The sequence below is a fragment of the Rhinoraja longicauda genome, chromosome 16 (assembly GCF_053455715.1).
Source record: "Rhinoraja longicauda isolate Sanriku21f chromosome 16, sRhiLon1.1, whole genome shotgun sequence".
Taxonomy (NCBI): domain Eukaryota; kingdom Metazoa; phylum Chordata; class Chondrichthyes; order Rajiformes; family Arhynchobatidae; genus Rhinoraja; species Rhinoraja longicauda.
In genome coordinates this window covers 28,993,940-29,006,291 of record NC_135968.1, presented here as the reverse complement: position 1 = coordinate 29,006,291, position 12,352 = coordinate 28,993,940, and the positions used below count along the sequence as shown (strand labels likewise).

Below are 12,352 nucleotides of genomic sequence, written 5' to 3'. Positions count from 1 at the left end.
CTCAGAATGTCCGCAGAGTTGCTGGGGGCTTCAGCCGATAAAGTTACATTGAGTGTCTCAGAGACTTGAGTAGTTGGAGCAACCATCCATCTAACTCAATGTAAGAGATTTAAGGATCGAATACAAACAACAGAGGATGGTGAAGCAAAAAAGGATAACAATCAATGTTTCTCCTGTCAGGCAGAAGATACAAAGGCTTGAAAGCATGTGCGAACAGATTCAAGAACAGCTTCTTCCTCACTCATAGCAAACTCTTGACCGGACCTCCCACATGCTAAGGATGAATTCCCGATCTTCCAATCTACCACATTGCAGTCCTTGCAGTTTCTTTTATCTGAACTTTCTCTGTAGCAACAACACTTGATTCTGCACTGTTTGTTTAGTCTTTTACACGACCTGGTGTATCCATGTAAGATATGATTTTCCTGGGTAGCACACCAAACATAGTACTGTATCTCAGTATACTTGACAATAATAAACCAAAACCGATACCAGAAAAATATGAGAAAGCAAAAGGAAGATTGAATGAGAAAGACATTAAAGGTAAAGGAAAAGGCAAAGAATTAAAAATTTTCATTTTATCTTTTTGTTGCCTTTTAAAACAATTCACAATCTAAAGAAAAGAGTGGTGAATTGGAAATCATTGATAATTATCACAAGATTAATAGTGTGCTGATGTTACTAATTACCATCTGTGAATTTAAAAAGAGACTTGTTTGTATCTATTGTAAAAGAAAATAGATTCACAACTTTCAATCTTATCAACATGAAGCAGGCAATAAAGCACCATTTTCACAATGGTAATGGGGTTCCGTGCAGATTGAGATAGTAACCTATACTTGCATTAATTACTTTATTTTACTCACTGTGTTAATACCCATAACTGTGTTCGAGCTTCTTCTTCTTGCGTTTGAGGCAGCAGAAATTATGTAACGCCCTCCAGGCGCTGTAGCCAGTGCAATATGCTGTTGTCAAGTGCCGTGAAGTCTACCCCTCCACCAGGGGGACGGAGGACAGTGCAGTCGAAAATGACGTGCTGCGCTGTTTGCTGGTCTGCTCCACACACGCAGGCTGCTGATGGACGCAACCCCCAGCGATGCATGATGGCATTGAACCGGCCGACCCCTGTTCAGAGCCGGTTCAGGGCGACCCACTCTTTGCGGGGCATGTCTGAGCCGGGAGGGGCTGTGGTGTTCGGTGCGACAGTGAATTGAGGAGGTCGCGATGTCTGTTCCCAGCTGGTTCCCCACGCTCCTAGTATGTTGAAACTGGAGCCACAGAGGGTTGCTGCATGACGGGAGAAAGGGTGATGAGATGACAGGCGTTGAGGTCCCAGTTGCTGTGAATCCTGGGCGAGGTGGTGCAAAGGATGTTTGGTGTCCGATGGGGCCTTGCACACCAGCCTATGAGTGAAGAACTCTCTGCGAAGCTTGTCGGGTGCGATACCTGCGAGCACCGGCAGGAGATCCGTCGGAGTAGGGCGTAGGCAGCCGGTGATGATCCGCATGGTGTCGTTGAGGGTGGCGTCTAGCTTGCTGGTATGAGCGCTGCGGCACCATGCTGGGGTGGCGTACTCAGCGGCGCTGTACACGAGTGCAAGAGCACTGGTTCGAAGAGTAGATGTCCTGGCGCCCCATGACGATACAGCCAAGCAACGCAGGAGGTTGTTCCGTGCCGAGACTTTAGCACGGAGAGCTTCAAGGTGTTGCTTGTAGGTCAGCTGCCGATCTAGTTTCACCCCGAGGTATGTAGGAAGAAGGGTTGTAGGGTAGGGGTGACCCATTGAGGGTGACGGTTAGCTGGCATTGAGCTTCCTTGTTGTTCAGGTGAAAGGCCGTTGTGGTGGTTTTTGCCATACTCACTTTTAGTCTCCAGGTCTTAAGGTAGCCCGCGACAAGTTCCATATCCGCCGAGAGCACATCCTCAACATTTGACCAGCTCTTGTCCGAGTGCAGTAGGGCCAAGTCATCTGCGTATCCATACTGGCGCGAGGTTGTGCGTGGCAGATCGCTGATATAGAGATTGAAAAGCATGGGGGCTAGTACCGAGCCTTGGGGGACTCCGTTTCTTAGGCGTCGCAGTCGGCTAGATTGTCCGTCGCTAGTCTTGAGTACAAAACTGCGGTTGGCAAGGATGTTGGCAAGGAGCCGCACTAAATGACGGTCAGAGATGGTTCGAAGACTGTGTTCGATGAGTATTATTTTGACAACAAAATCTGAAATGATCTCACCCTTCCACCTAATCATAATGGAACTTGTAAGGTCTTATGTCTCATCTTGTTTTACTATCTATATATTACTAAATCTCTCATCTTGTTTGTTCCCCTGCTCCTGAATGTTTGTTTGAACCGCATGTTTGTCCCATATGTTTCTTTGTGACTTTTTCATCCAGAAAAAAATGTTACATGATAGCACAACAATTTTAGGCCCACCCTACTCACCCTTCCCCAGCGGTCTCAATAAATCGACTTTTGTTACTTTTTAAAAACAATTTACCTAATAAACTTTAATAAATGCACTTCCGCCCCCCTCCCCCAAACCCCCGGCAGGACCAGCGGGAGGACAAGCGACCGTTCCAGTGTGCCCCCCGCCTGACCTTCCACCCGTGGTGCAGCGCGGCGGCAGAGGGTCCAACAAGATGACCCTTCACTGCCGAGGTGCAGTAGAGGCTTCGGGTCCACGGCTCATTCTGGGGTCCCCGCTAACGGTTCGCTGAGGGTTGCAGCGCTGGACGCACGGGGCCGAGGTCAGTGGTTCCCTCTCCCCTTCCCTGTCCCTCTTCACTCGCCCACGGCCCCGGGGGACACCCCACTCGGCAACGGCTCCACGGATAAGGCTTGCCGAGCCCGCAGGATCGTCAGTTGCGGGAGGGTTGCCCGGCCTGCAGGAGAGGCCCGCAGAAATTTGGAACCAACGGGTCCACGTCAGTCTAGTAGTAAATAAAACTCTGGTTACAAAATTATGTAAAGATATATCGTCAGTATGCGTTTCTAATGCAGACCAAATTTCCTATCTGTATGGACTCATAATTGTACCTTTGGCTGAGATCATTTAGACATTGGCTCCAAAATTGACCCATTAGAGATTTAGAATTAGCCAAACTGGACATTAAAATCACTGCAAAGGTTACCCTTTTTAGTGTCAGCAGTTGAATTAAAATCACCATGCTATAATTTGATTCTTTAAACTGTTATTTCCAACAGCTCAAATGCTCATATATTCACATGCCAAATTGCTTTCCTTTTGGACACGACCTTTTTAAGATAAAAATTGTATTGAGCATTGGAGGCATTTCCTAGCAGGCAACCATTATCCAAATTCTTGTTCCACTCTTGAACTGGCAGATGAAAGACACACAAACCCCTTTATCTCTTCCCCTTGCTGAGGGATAAGGATCAATCCGGTGCTTTATGCACCTACCCCTGTAGCCTCCATTCCCATTACCCAGCTGATGACCAGGATGAAGAATTTTCCATTTGTAAAACTGATACACAAGTTTATGCCTGACCTCTCAATGGACAGACAGCTACATGCTGTGTGTCTTGATTTACAGTTCAGTAGCTTGCCTTTATCATCGCGGAGGAAGTGCGCTACCTGCACAACTCATTCTAGGGGAGGTTTTTATGCAGTTTGATGCACTTGAAAGTAGCTTGTGTACGGCAGTAACAGGGATACTGAAGCTTTAATGGAGCAATGCTTCCTCAGCTTTCGTCCTTTTCAACGTAGTTTGGTTCTAGGAGTTTTTTTCCCTGAAACCATTGACAATACCCCAGGTCCTCAATGGTTATTTATTTTTCTGATGAATTATCATGTTCATGTAAGGCACCAAGTATGTGTTTGATATTGGCATACTTTGTTATCAAGCCATTTGTGAATAAATCGATCTGCCTGTCATTTTTTTTTGTGCTCTTCCGCAACGGATATTTCCAAGATTTTGTTGATTTGTTCTGGCATAAAGATTGATTTTTGTTATATCTACCATCAATGGCCTTGAAGTGAGCTGATGATGCAGAAGAATGCAAAGCATGCGTACCTCAACAAGAAATCCTGCTGCAAACAGGATTTTAATGGCATCATTGTGGAAAGGCTTGTAGCCCAAAGTATCCTGAGGAACTGATTAGCTGCTCTTATTCGTGCTATAAAAGAAGCACTAATATGGTATGAGTAAAAACAGAAAAGCATAAAATCACATACTTTAATTAAGCCTGTGCCTTCTCATTCATCTTTCTATTTGCTATGATTCTGATTTCTAGTCTGTTTAAATGAATATCTAGAGGCTCTTAATGGGATGATTACAAGGATATCAGAATATAGATGGTCCTTGAAGAATAGTGAGGAAAAGTAAATGACATTTTTAATAAGCAATGGATTTAAACCCTATTTGTGAAAAGGTATCTTCCTATTACTAACTCATTGTGAAACCTCCGCATTTCTACCCTGATTTCTTGTCTGCAGACAAAATCTTAACTATGCTTAGGTTTATTTTTGTCACGTGTACCGAGGTACAGCGAAAAGTTTGCTTTTGTGTACAATCCAAACAGATCAGATATACCATACATAAATGCAAACAAATCAAACCAATTATTACAGTGTTAAAATTACTTAATATAAAATATTACACGGTTAACATGACTTCTGTGAGTATTTAGATTTTTTTTTAAATTAGACCTCATATGGTCTTTGAAATTGAAAGCCAAAAAAATGTTTTAAAAGTATCCTTGCATAAGTTTTCCTTACGCAGTTTTAAGGTAAACTTAACATTATAATATCATTTAGTGTAATTTAAAATTCAGAAAAATACCACTGGTTATCTTTTGTTTAACATTTGCTTCAAGAAATGTATTTACCTTCTTCACATTCTAACTAGCCTAAGCTAACGTATTATCACTTAAATTTCAAATCACATCGACAGAGCATACTTTAAAACATTTTATATGATGAAATTCCAAAATCCTATTTTTCAGAAGCAAAACTGTTCATACTTAGTATTCGTATAGCAGGAAAGACAGTAACTAAAATCCTCAAAACCTTGTAGTAAACATGTGATGTCCAGGGGAGGTTTTTATGCAGTTTGATGCACTTGAAAGTAGCTTGTGTACGGCAGTAACAGGGATACTGAAGCTTTAATGGAGCAATGCTTCCTCAGCTTTCGTCCTTTTCAACGTAGTTTGGTTCTAGGAGTTTTTTTCCCTGAAACCATTGACAATACCCCAGGTCTGCAAGCAGGTTCCATTATACCGAAAGCTAAGAGCATTTACACGCGTCCTTTGTTGTTTCTGTGGTCTGGGCACAAGCTGGCTAACATTTGGGGCTGTTGAAGGTTTTGTGTTGATCCTTGCTGGCAGGAGTAGTCAGATAGCAAGATGGATCCAGCGCTTGCAGTGAGTGATGAATGGCGACAGAGGTGGTCATTCATCTCCTGCTTAGAATGTGGACAAAAACTAAAGCAGTTTTGCGGAAGACATGTCAGCAAATGTGATAATTTTGTAACCTGTCAGTTGGATAGAGAGCAGCCCCTTTGGAGTGTCGTGAGGAGACTATTAGTGATTTGACATGTATCATTTACAATCCAATCCAATTTCTGCTTATTTAGTGAGAACTAATGCCTTTCACTTACGCTCAACCATTTATTTCATTTGTTTCCTTGCTAACTATCAAATATTAAGAAATAAAACACAAAAGTACAGGAAATGCTCAGCAGGTCCATCAGTGACTGTAAATCGTAAAGAGTAAAGACAGATTAATATTTAAGGTGTGTAGACCTTTGGTCTGCAAAAGGTTCCACACCTGAAATATTAACCTATCTTTAATCTTCTGAGATGATAGCCCAGACCTGCTGTATATTTGCAATGTTTCCTGGTTTTATTACAGGTTTTCAGCACGTGCAAATATTTTCCTTTCTCTACTGGGCATTTAAAAGTTTGACATCCACATAATCGACAATAATTGCATGCTTGGTACCTTTGTGCATTTGTTCTTTTTAAGAATTGCAGTATACTTGCGGATTTGTGCTTTGTATGTTTGTTTAATGTACACTTTGAAAGTAATTTTCAAACCATCGCTATAAACAGGAGCTGACAGTGTTCAGCAAACAGCAGGAATTATATCCAATATGTGTATTTTCATGTAGAAATGTAAACGTATAAACGTGCCTCTATTTGATGTTTCTCCAAGCTTCAATTTAATTCAGAAGTTACATCTACATGAGCACCTCCAGTCTGCAGACTGACATCTTTGATCACTGAAGTTAGCTGAATAAGGATTTTATTTGTTGCAGTTTCTAATCTCTTTCCTCTTTTTTTTGTTTCCTCCCTTCTGCCCCCTTCTTTAAAATCCCTGTCTAGGATCATCCAGAATCGGATCGTCATGTTTATCCTGGGCGCCATCATTCTCCTCTCCATTGTGCTGGCCATTTATTTTGCTGTCAGAGGCCACTGATACGTCTCTATTCTTCTGTGATTAATAACGACAAACTGCTTGTTCAGTGTAATTAGGACAAATTGGTCACATGAATCATCTTCTTGCACTGACAGATTCTTCTCTACTGGCTCAAACCGTGTAAAAAAAAAATGTTTTTGTATCATTGTTTGCTTGTTTCTTCTTGTTCTTCAGAAAGTGACTTGGATTTTTAGTGAAACTGGGATCGTGTGGACTTCTTGATTGTTCAGCGCTGGGAGAAGGGGGGGGAAAGTAGAATCATTTAAAGTCTTGTGATGGGATTGTATGTTGGTGCACTACAGGCCTTTGTATATGTGTGTAAGATCTGTCAACAGCTTGCAGGTTATATCTACAGAGGATAAATGATGGGGAACGGTGGTTAGCTGTGTAAAAAAAACCCACAGTGACGCACTGACATGCACAGCTCCCAGGTCCAAAGGACAAGTGGATTGCCTATTTCCTGTCTTCATATTGGTCTAGGTTTTAGGTACACACCTAATTAATTATTGTGACACTCCCTCTTTCACAAATGCATCATGTAACATTATGGAAATTACACTCAAGTGCAAAATAAATAACTGGAAATAAATGGCTAACCTATGGGCTCTACTTGCAATACCGATAATGTGAAAAATAATTAAAAGATGCAAAGCAAGAATTTAACAACTAAATTAGATCTTGAAGGCTCCTGCTACAGTTTTAAACGCCTCATGTAAAGTCAGACAACGGAGAGCGTGCCTGACGTCAGTCCACAGCAACATGATGAGGAGCATTTGATATTCTGTTTAAGGCATGCTGAATTGTCTTATTTTGGAACTGACTTGGTGGGGGGCTTTCTTTGCTTTTGCTTCAGAGCTGAGAGCTTCAAAGGCTGAAATTAACAGTGAACAAAATTGTGCAGATCTGACCGTCCCCATGTGGGTAGAACCCATTGAGGTTATCATTATCTTAAATTCTACCAATTCTGCAAACCTCATCAGATAATGACCTCTATAGTTTTTCATTACCATGGCAGCACAGATTGTCTCACCCACTGTAAAAAAAAATTGCTCTCTTCACTATACATTTTTTCTCTTTTTTTTAAAACCTGTCAGATCATTTCAGTATTTCAAACCTGAAGAAAACAGCCTGCCTGGAAATGTATTTGAAGTTGTAATAGTGTCAAAAAGTCACGGTTGACTGACAGATGTCAGTCCCAGTGGACCTCATTAAATCATAAAAACTTGACAAGGAAATAATTGTGCATCACCAACAACCTGGCTACTGTTTAAACATTTTATTTTGTTTCATTATTAGGATCAACTATTTTGTTCATTAAGAAATTGCATTAAACAACAGTTTTGTGGCTAATGATCTGTTCTGGGCTTATGTCTGTTTTCTTTAAACATCAGCTGCGTCATGCGGTTTCTTTGCAGCCGTGCTATCATCTGGCAGAAATCCACCACTCAGAGCTGCGGGTGCCATTGGAATATAAAATGGATTATTCATTACCAACCTCCTTGTGACTTATTTGGTTTCATGTAGTGGTTGAGGGTTTCGCTGTCTTCCGCAGAGAAGATGAAAACTTGTCAAAAATAGGTTATATCTTATTCTCGGGGCAACAAAATCAGTGGGTACACACATGCTTCAATGTTTAATGAATGCAGATTTTAACCCCTTTACATGACTGACTGTGAGCTCCGCATTGACAATGAAACCTCACTTTAAGAAAGAACTGATAGTTAATTGGCAACCTGGAAGTGTGTCATGATTTATAAATTACTGCTAACTTTAGGTTATATTTTCTAATAATGAGATATTTAAAAAATATATACATATTCATGCACTCACATTTTGCACACATTACGGAAAGTAAGCTTAATTATGTGTGAATTGTGCTGTTATTGTAATGACCATTTGCAGTAGAATGTTTTCTGCTCATTTATTTATTTAATTGATTCTGGATAAAGAGCTATGGCATCCACCTTTATGTTTGCTTTCTCCTTGTGGATGTAGATTAGGTATGGAATATGTATGTTATTTAATATATCAATTATACTATTACATTCCAAAGGAATAAAGTGTGTGTCGCTTTTTTTTCTGTGCTATACTGAGTGATCGCATTTCAAAGCCTGCTCTGTATGATACCTAAAGTGTTTTTTTTTTTCTTCAAATTCAAGGATTTTGATAACCCAAGTGGATATATGCTGTCTATTGATTTTTTTTTACAATGACTCCTGGATAACCTATTTTCTCATTCATTTTTAAAGTGAGCTCGTGAGATTTTAAAGCAGTTCTGCCCAGACTCTGAAAATCAAAATCCTTTTTTGACCCCTGAAATTCTAATCCCACTATAGATCACAGTTGTTGAATATTATCTTTTTACAAAGCTGGTAAAACAAAAGTGTCCAATTCACTGGATACAGTGGGTCATGACTGCAATTCTAATTAGTAAGGCAAAGCATCATTCTACAATATCATTTAAATATATCCCAAAACAGTTGCCATTTTTATTTGTATATAGATCCAGCTTTGCAGGTTGTTCAAGACACATGACTTCCAATGCATGTGATTTTCCAATGACGAACATTAACTGAATTACGAACAAGTTCCTTTGCATCTGGCAGCACCATCTCACTAGGTGCTGTCTAACTTCTGCACAAAACCAAATGGACTATTCCAGTGACTGTTTGATGGCATTGACCAGATGGATATTTACATGGAGGGCATGATTATCTTCAACCTGGCCAATTGCCCAAGACTTGCTAACCACGTCCCTGCCATTCAGCCTTTGTTCTTCCTCAATGCATGGGGCCAAATGAATTGCCCGATATATATGAAAGCTAACTGCACAGGAGAGCCGGCTCCATGCAATAGGTGGGTCCCATGCCTAACTCTCACAGTGCATTTGGAATCTCACTGCTGTCAAAGGCCGTTGAACTATTTTCTAAGTGTTTCTGGTGGTCGTGGAAACTCCAGAACTGTTCAAACTGATTTGGTGTAATTTAAAGTTTTTATATATTTTTTTATGTAATTAAACATTTAAAGATTAAAACTAGTTATTTAAAAAAAAAAAAAAAAAGATCACAGTGTGGGCAATTCCATTCTAATATATGGGCTGTCATTTGTCTGCCAGCCCACCCCAGTTTTAAGCTAAGGGCCAAGTGCGAAGTGCATCCATATCCTCAGATCAGCAAAACAGAGTTCTGCAGATAGACACAAAATGCTTGAGTAATTCAACGGGTCAGGCAGCATCCATGGAGAAATGGAATAGGCGACGTTTCAGGTCGGAACCTTTCTTCAGACTGAAAGATGGAGACCACTGTCTAGTATTAAGTCAGGACATTATGTTGGCAGAGCAGGCAATCAGTATCTCAATATCAGTACATTTCAGATTCATGCATTTCAACACAGCAAATCCTTTTTGAACTTCTGGTGGCAGGTTGGCCGACTTAGCCCAATGTTTTGCAGAATTAATTCATTCTTTTGGCAGGTGCTATTCAGCCCCTTCAGGCTGTGGTTAATATTTTTTTGAGCGTGTATGTTTTGAGTAAAGAATAAATATTGTAGAACAGATAACACTGAAAGTCGTCCACAAAAGACCTGACATCTAGTCTTATTTGCCCATTCTTATGTCTGTAGATCGTATTGGAGTGATGAGAGTTGGCAGCAAGGGAAAGGGTCATGTTACCAACTTGTGTCAACCTAGTCCCATGACTGCCCTTTCCCCTGAGAAATATTTATCCATTTCCAAATTGTAATTGATTCAATTTCAACTATTATTTATGTAAGATCACATATTTGGACTAAAGAAAAGCTTTGTTTATTTATTTAGTGATGATTTCAAATTTATACTCTCTACTTATTGATTCCTCAAGCAGTCCAAATAATCTATCCCCCATTTTTCAGCTTTGTCTCCCCTTAACCTTTGGTAAATAATGAACAGAGCCTGTTTGCCTGACTGTCCTTGTGACTAAAGTCTACAATCTCTGGAATCATCTGGGTAAATTCCATCTGCTCCCATTCCATGACCTTGAAATACTTCCTAAAATAAAGCGACCAAAATTGTACAACTATTTCCTAAATGAAGCATATCGATAAATTTAGAATTGCTCCTTGCTTTTCTATACCATACTTCTATTTATAAATTCCAGGAACCCGTTCTTTCGCACAAAGTTTAATCAATAGGTTTGTGTAGCTGAACCCTCACCGTCTCTGTGCCTTTTGAAGTTTTTTTATCATTTAATGCATGGGCCCCTCTCCTTATCCTTTCTCTCAAAGTGTTACACCTCATGTTTCCTAGCAGCACATTTCAACATCATCTGTCAACCAACCTCTTCACAGTTAACTATCCTGCCCTGTGGCTGAAATTGGCATTAGTCTGGGAAAAAATTGTTATAAATATAGCATGAGTTTTGAGTTGCATCAGATTGTCTGAGAAAATTGTATCCACGTGATTTCTTGAATCCATATCATTGCTATGCAGGAATTTTCTCGATCATCCGTGCTTGTGCTGTTCATGATTTTGATGCATTGTAACCCAACTAAGGTCAATAACCTGGCTCTACTCTTGCCATGCTAAAGACAGGAGAACATCAATTTGCTGCAGTTTTAGCAATCATGAAGAAGTGCAAATTTACAGTCAGAATTTTTGAAAAGGCCAATACAATTCTAGTGTTTAATTGGGATTTTATTTTATTCTGGGATCTGCACTGTACTTTCTGTATCTTTGATTTTTTTTCACAGCATGGGGTTCAGTTACAATAAACAGTTACCATAATTACACTTTAATGAACATACTGATCTTGAATTTACAATGTCGATTTCTCTGCATATTTCATCCAAGAATTTTACGCTAAAGTTACATTCAGCTTTAGTTTTAGAGAATAACCATGGAAACAGGCCCTTCTGCCCACTGAGTCTGCGCTGACCAGCGATCACCCATACACTAGTATAAGAAAATAACTGCAGATGCTGGTACAAATCGAAGGTATTTATTCACAAAATGCTGGATTAACTCAGCAGGTCAGGCAGCATCTCAGGAGAGAAGGAATGGGTGACGTTTCGGGTCGAGACCCTTCTTCAGACTAGTTCTATCCAACACACTAGGGGCAATTTACAGAAGCCAATTAATCTACAAACCTGATGTCTTTGGAATGTGGGAGGAAACTGGAGCACCCGGGGAAAATCCACATTGTCATAGGGAGAATGTACAAACTTTGTACACTCAGCTCCCATAATCAGGATCGAACGAGGGTCTGCTGCGCCACTGTGTCTCTCCAACTGAATTTTTGTGGTCTTTATCGCAAGTTTTAAAATTATTGCAATAGAACTCTGATCTGCCTATATAACTGGCCACACCACTAGTAATAATCAGTTTGCACTAATTGTGCTTGTTGGCAGTCCTTTGAGAAGGCTCTAGAAATTTAAGAAGGTTCTTTTAGTTGCTACACATTAATAGGAATGACTTTAAAATCTTTTAATTTAAACAAAAATATCCCAATGTAACTAGCAAGCACTTCTGAATATTAAATAATTTTCAGGAATTTAAAATTGGATTACTTAGAGATGATTGATATGATGAATAAAATAGCTGTAATTTTTAGCGATAAATCTATTTTTCAGTGGTATTAACCTGGACCAGGTTGCCTCTATTAAATACATCAAGGAATATTTTTCAAAGCAATAGTTAAAATGTTTAAGGCTCTGCCCAATTACATTGGTACACAGTGAGTTTTGTACTTGGCAATAGTCAGATGGATTCAGGGAAAATTCAAACGAAAAACACTTCAAGATTAGTCCAATTTTGTGTGCAGTTTACACGCATTTTGCAATTTACCCCGAAAGCAGAAACACTTCTCCAGTAAATTAAATTTGCATAAATGATACCTGCTTCAAAATTTAATTTTCATGAAATCAATGGGATAAAGAGTTGC

At 39.9% G+C, this 12,352-nt stretch overlaps 1 protein-coding gene across 4 annotated transcripts in view; it reads left to right on the top strand.

Annotated features, from left to right (window-relative positions):
• vti1a (vesicle transport through interaction with t-SNAREs 1A) overlaps window positions 1-8,439 on the top strand; it is a 295,526-nt gene extending 287,087 nt beyond the window's left edge. For all 4 annotated transcript variants that reach the window (XM_078413499.1, XM_078413501.1, XM_078413498.1 and 1 more), the window contains one exon: window positions 6,344-8,439. In XM_078413499.1, coding sequence (XP_078269625.1) covers window positions 6,344-6,437 — 94 coding nt within the window. In that variant the 3' untranslated portion in view covers window positions 6,438-8,439. The remainder of the gene's footprint in view (window positions 1-6,343) is intronic.
• The last annotated feature ends 3,913 nt before the right edge of the window (window positions 8,440-12,352 follow it).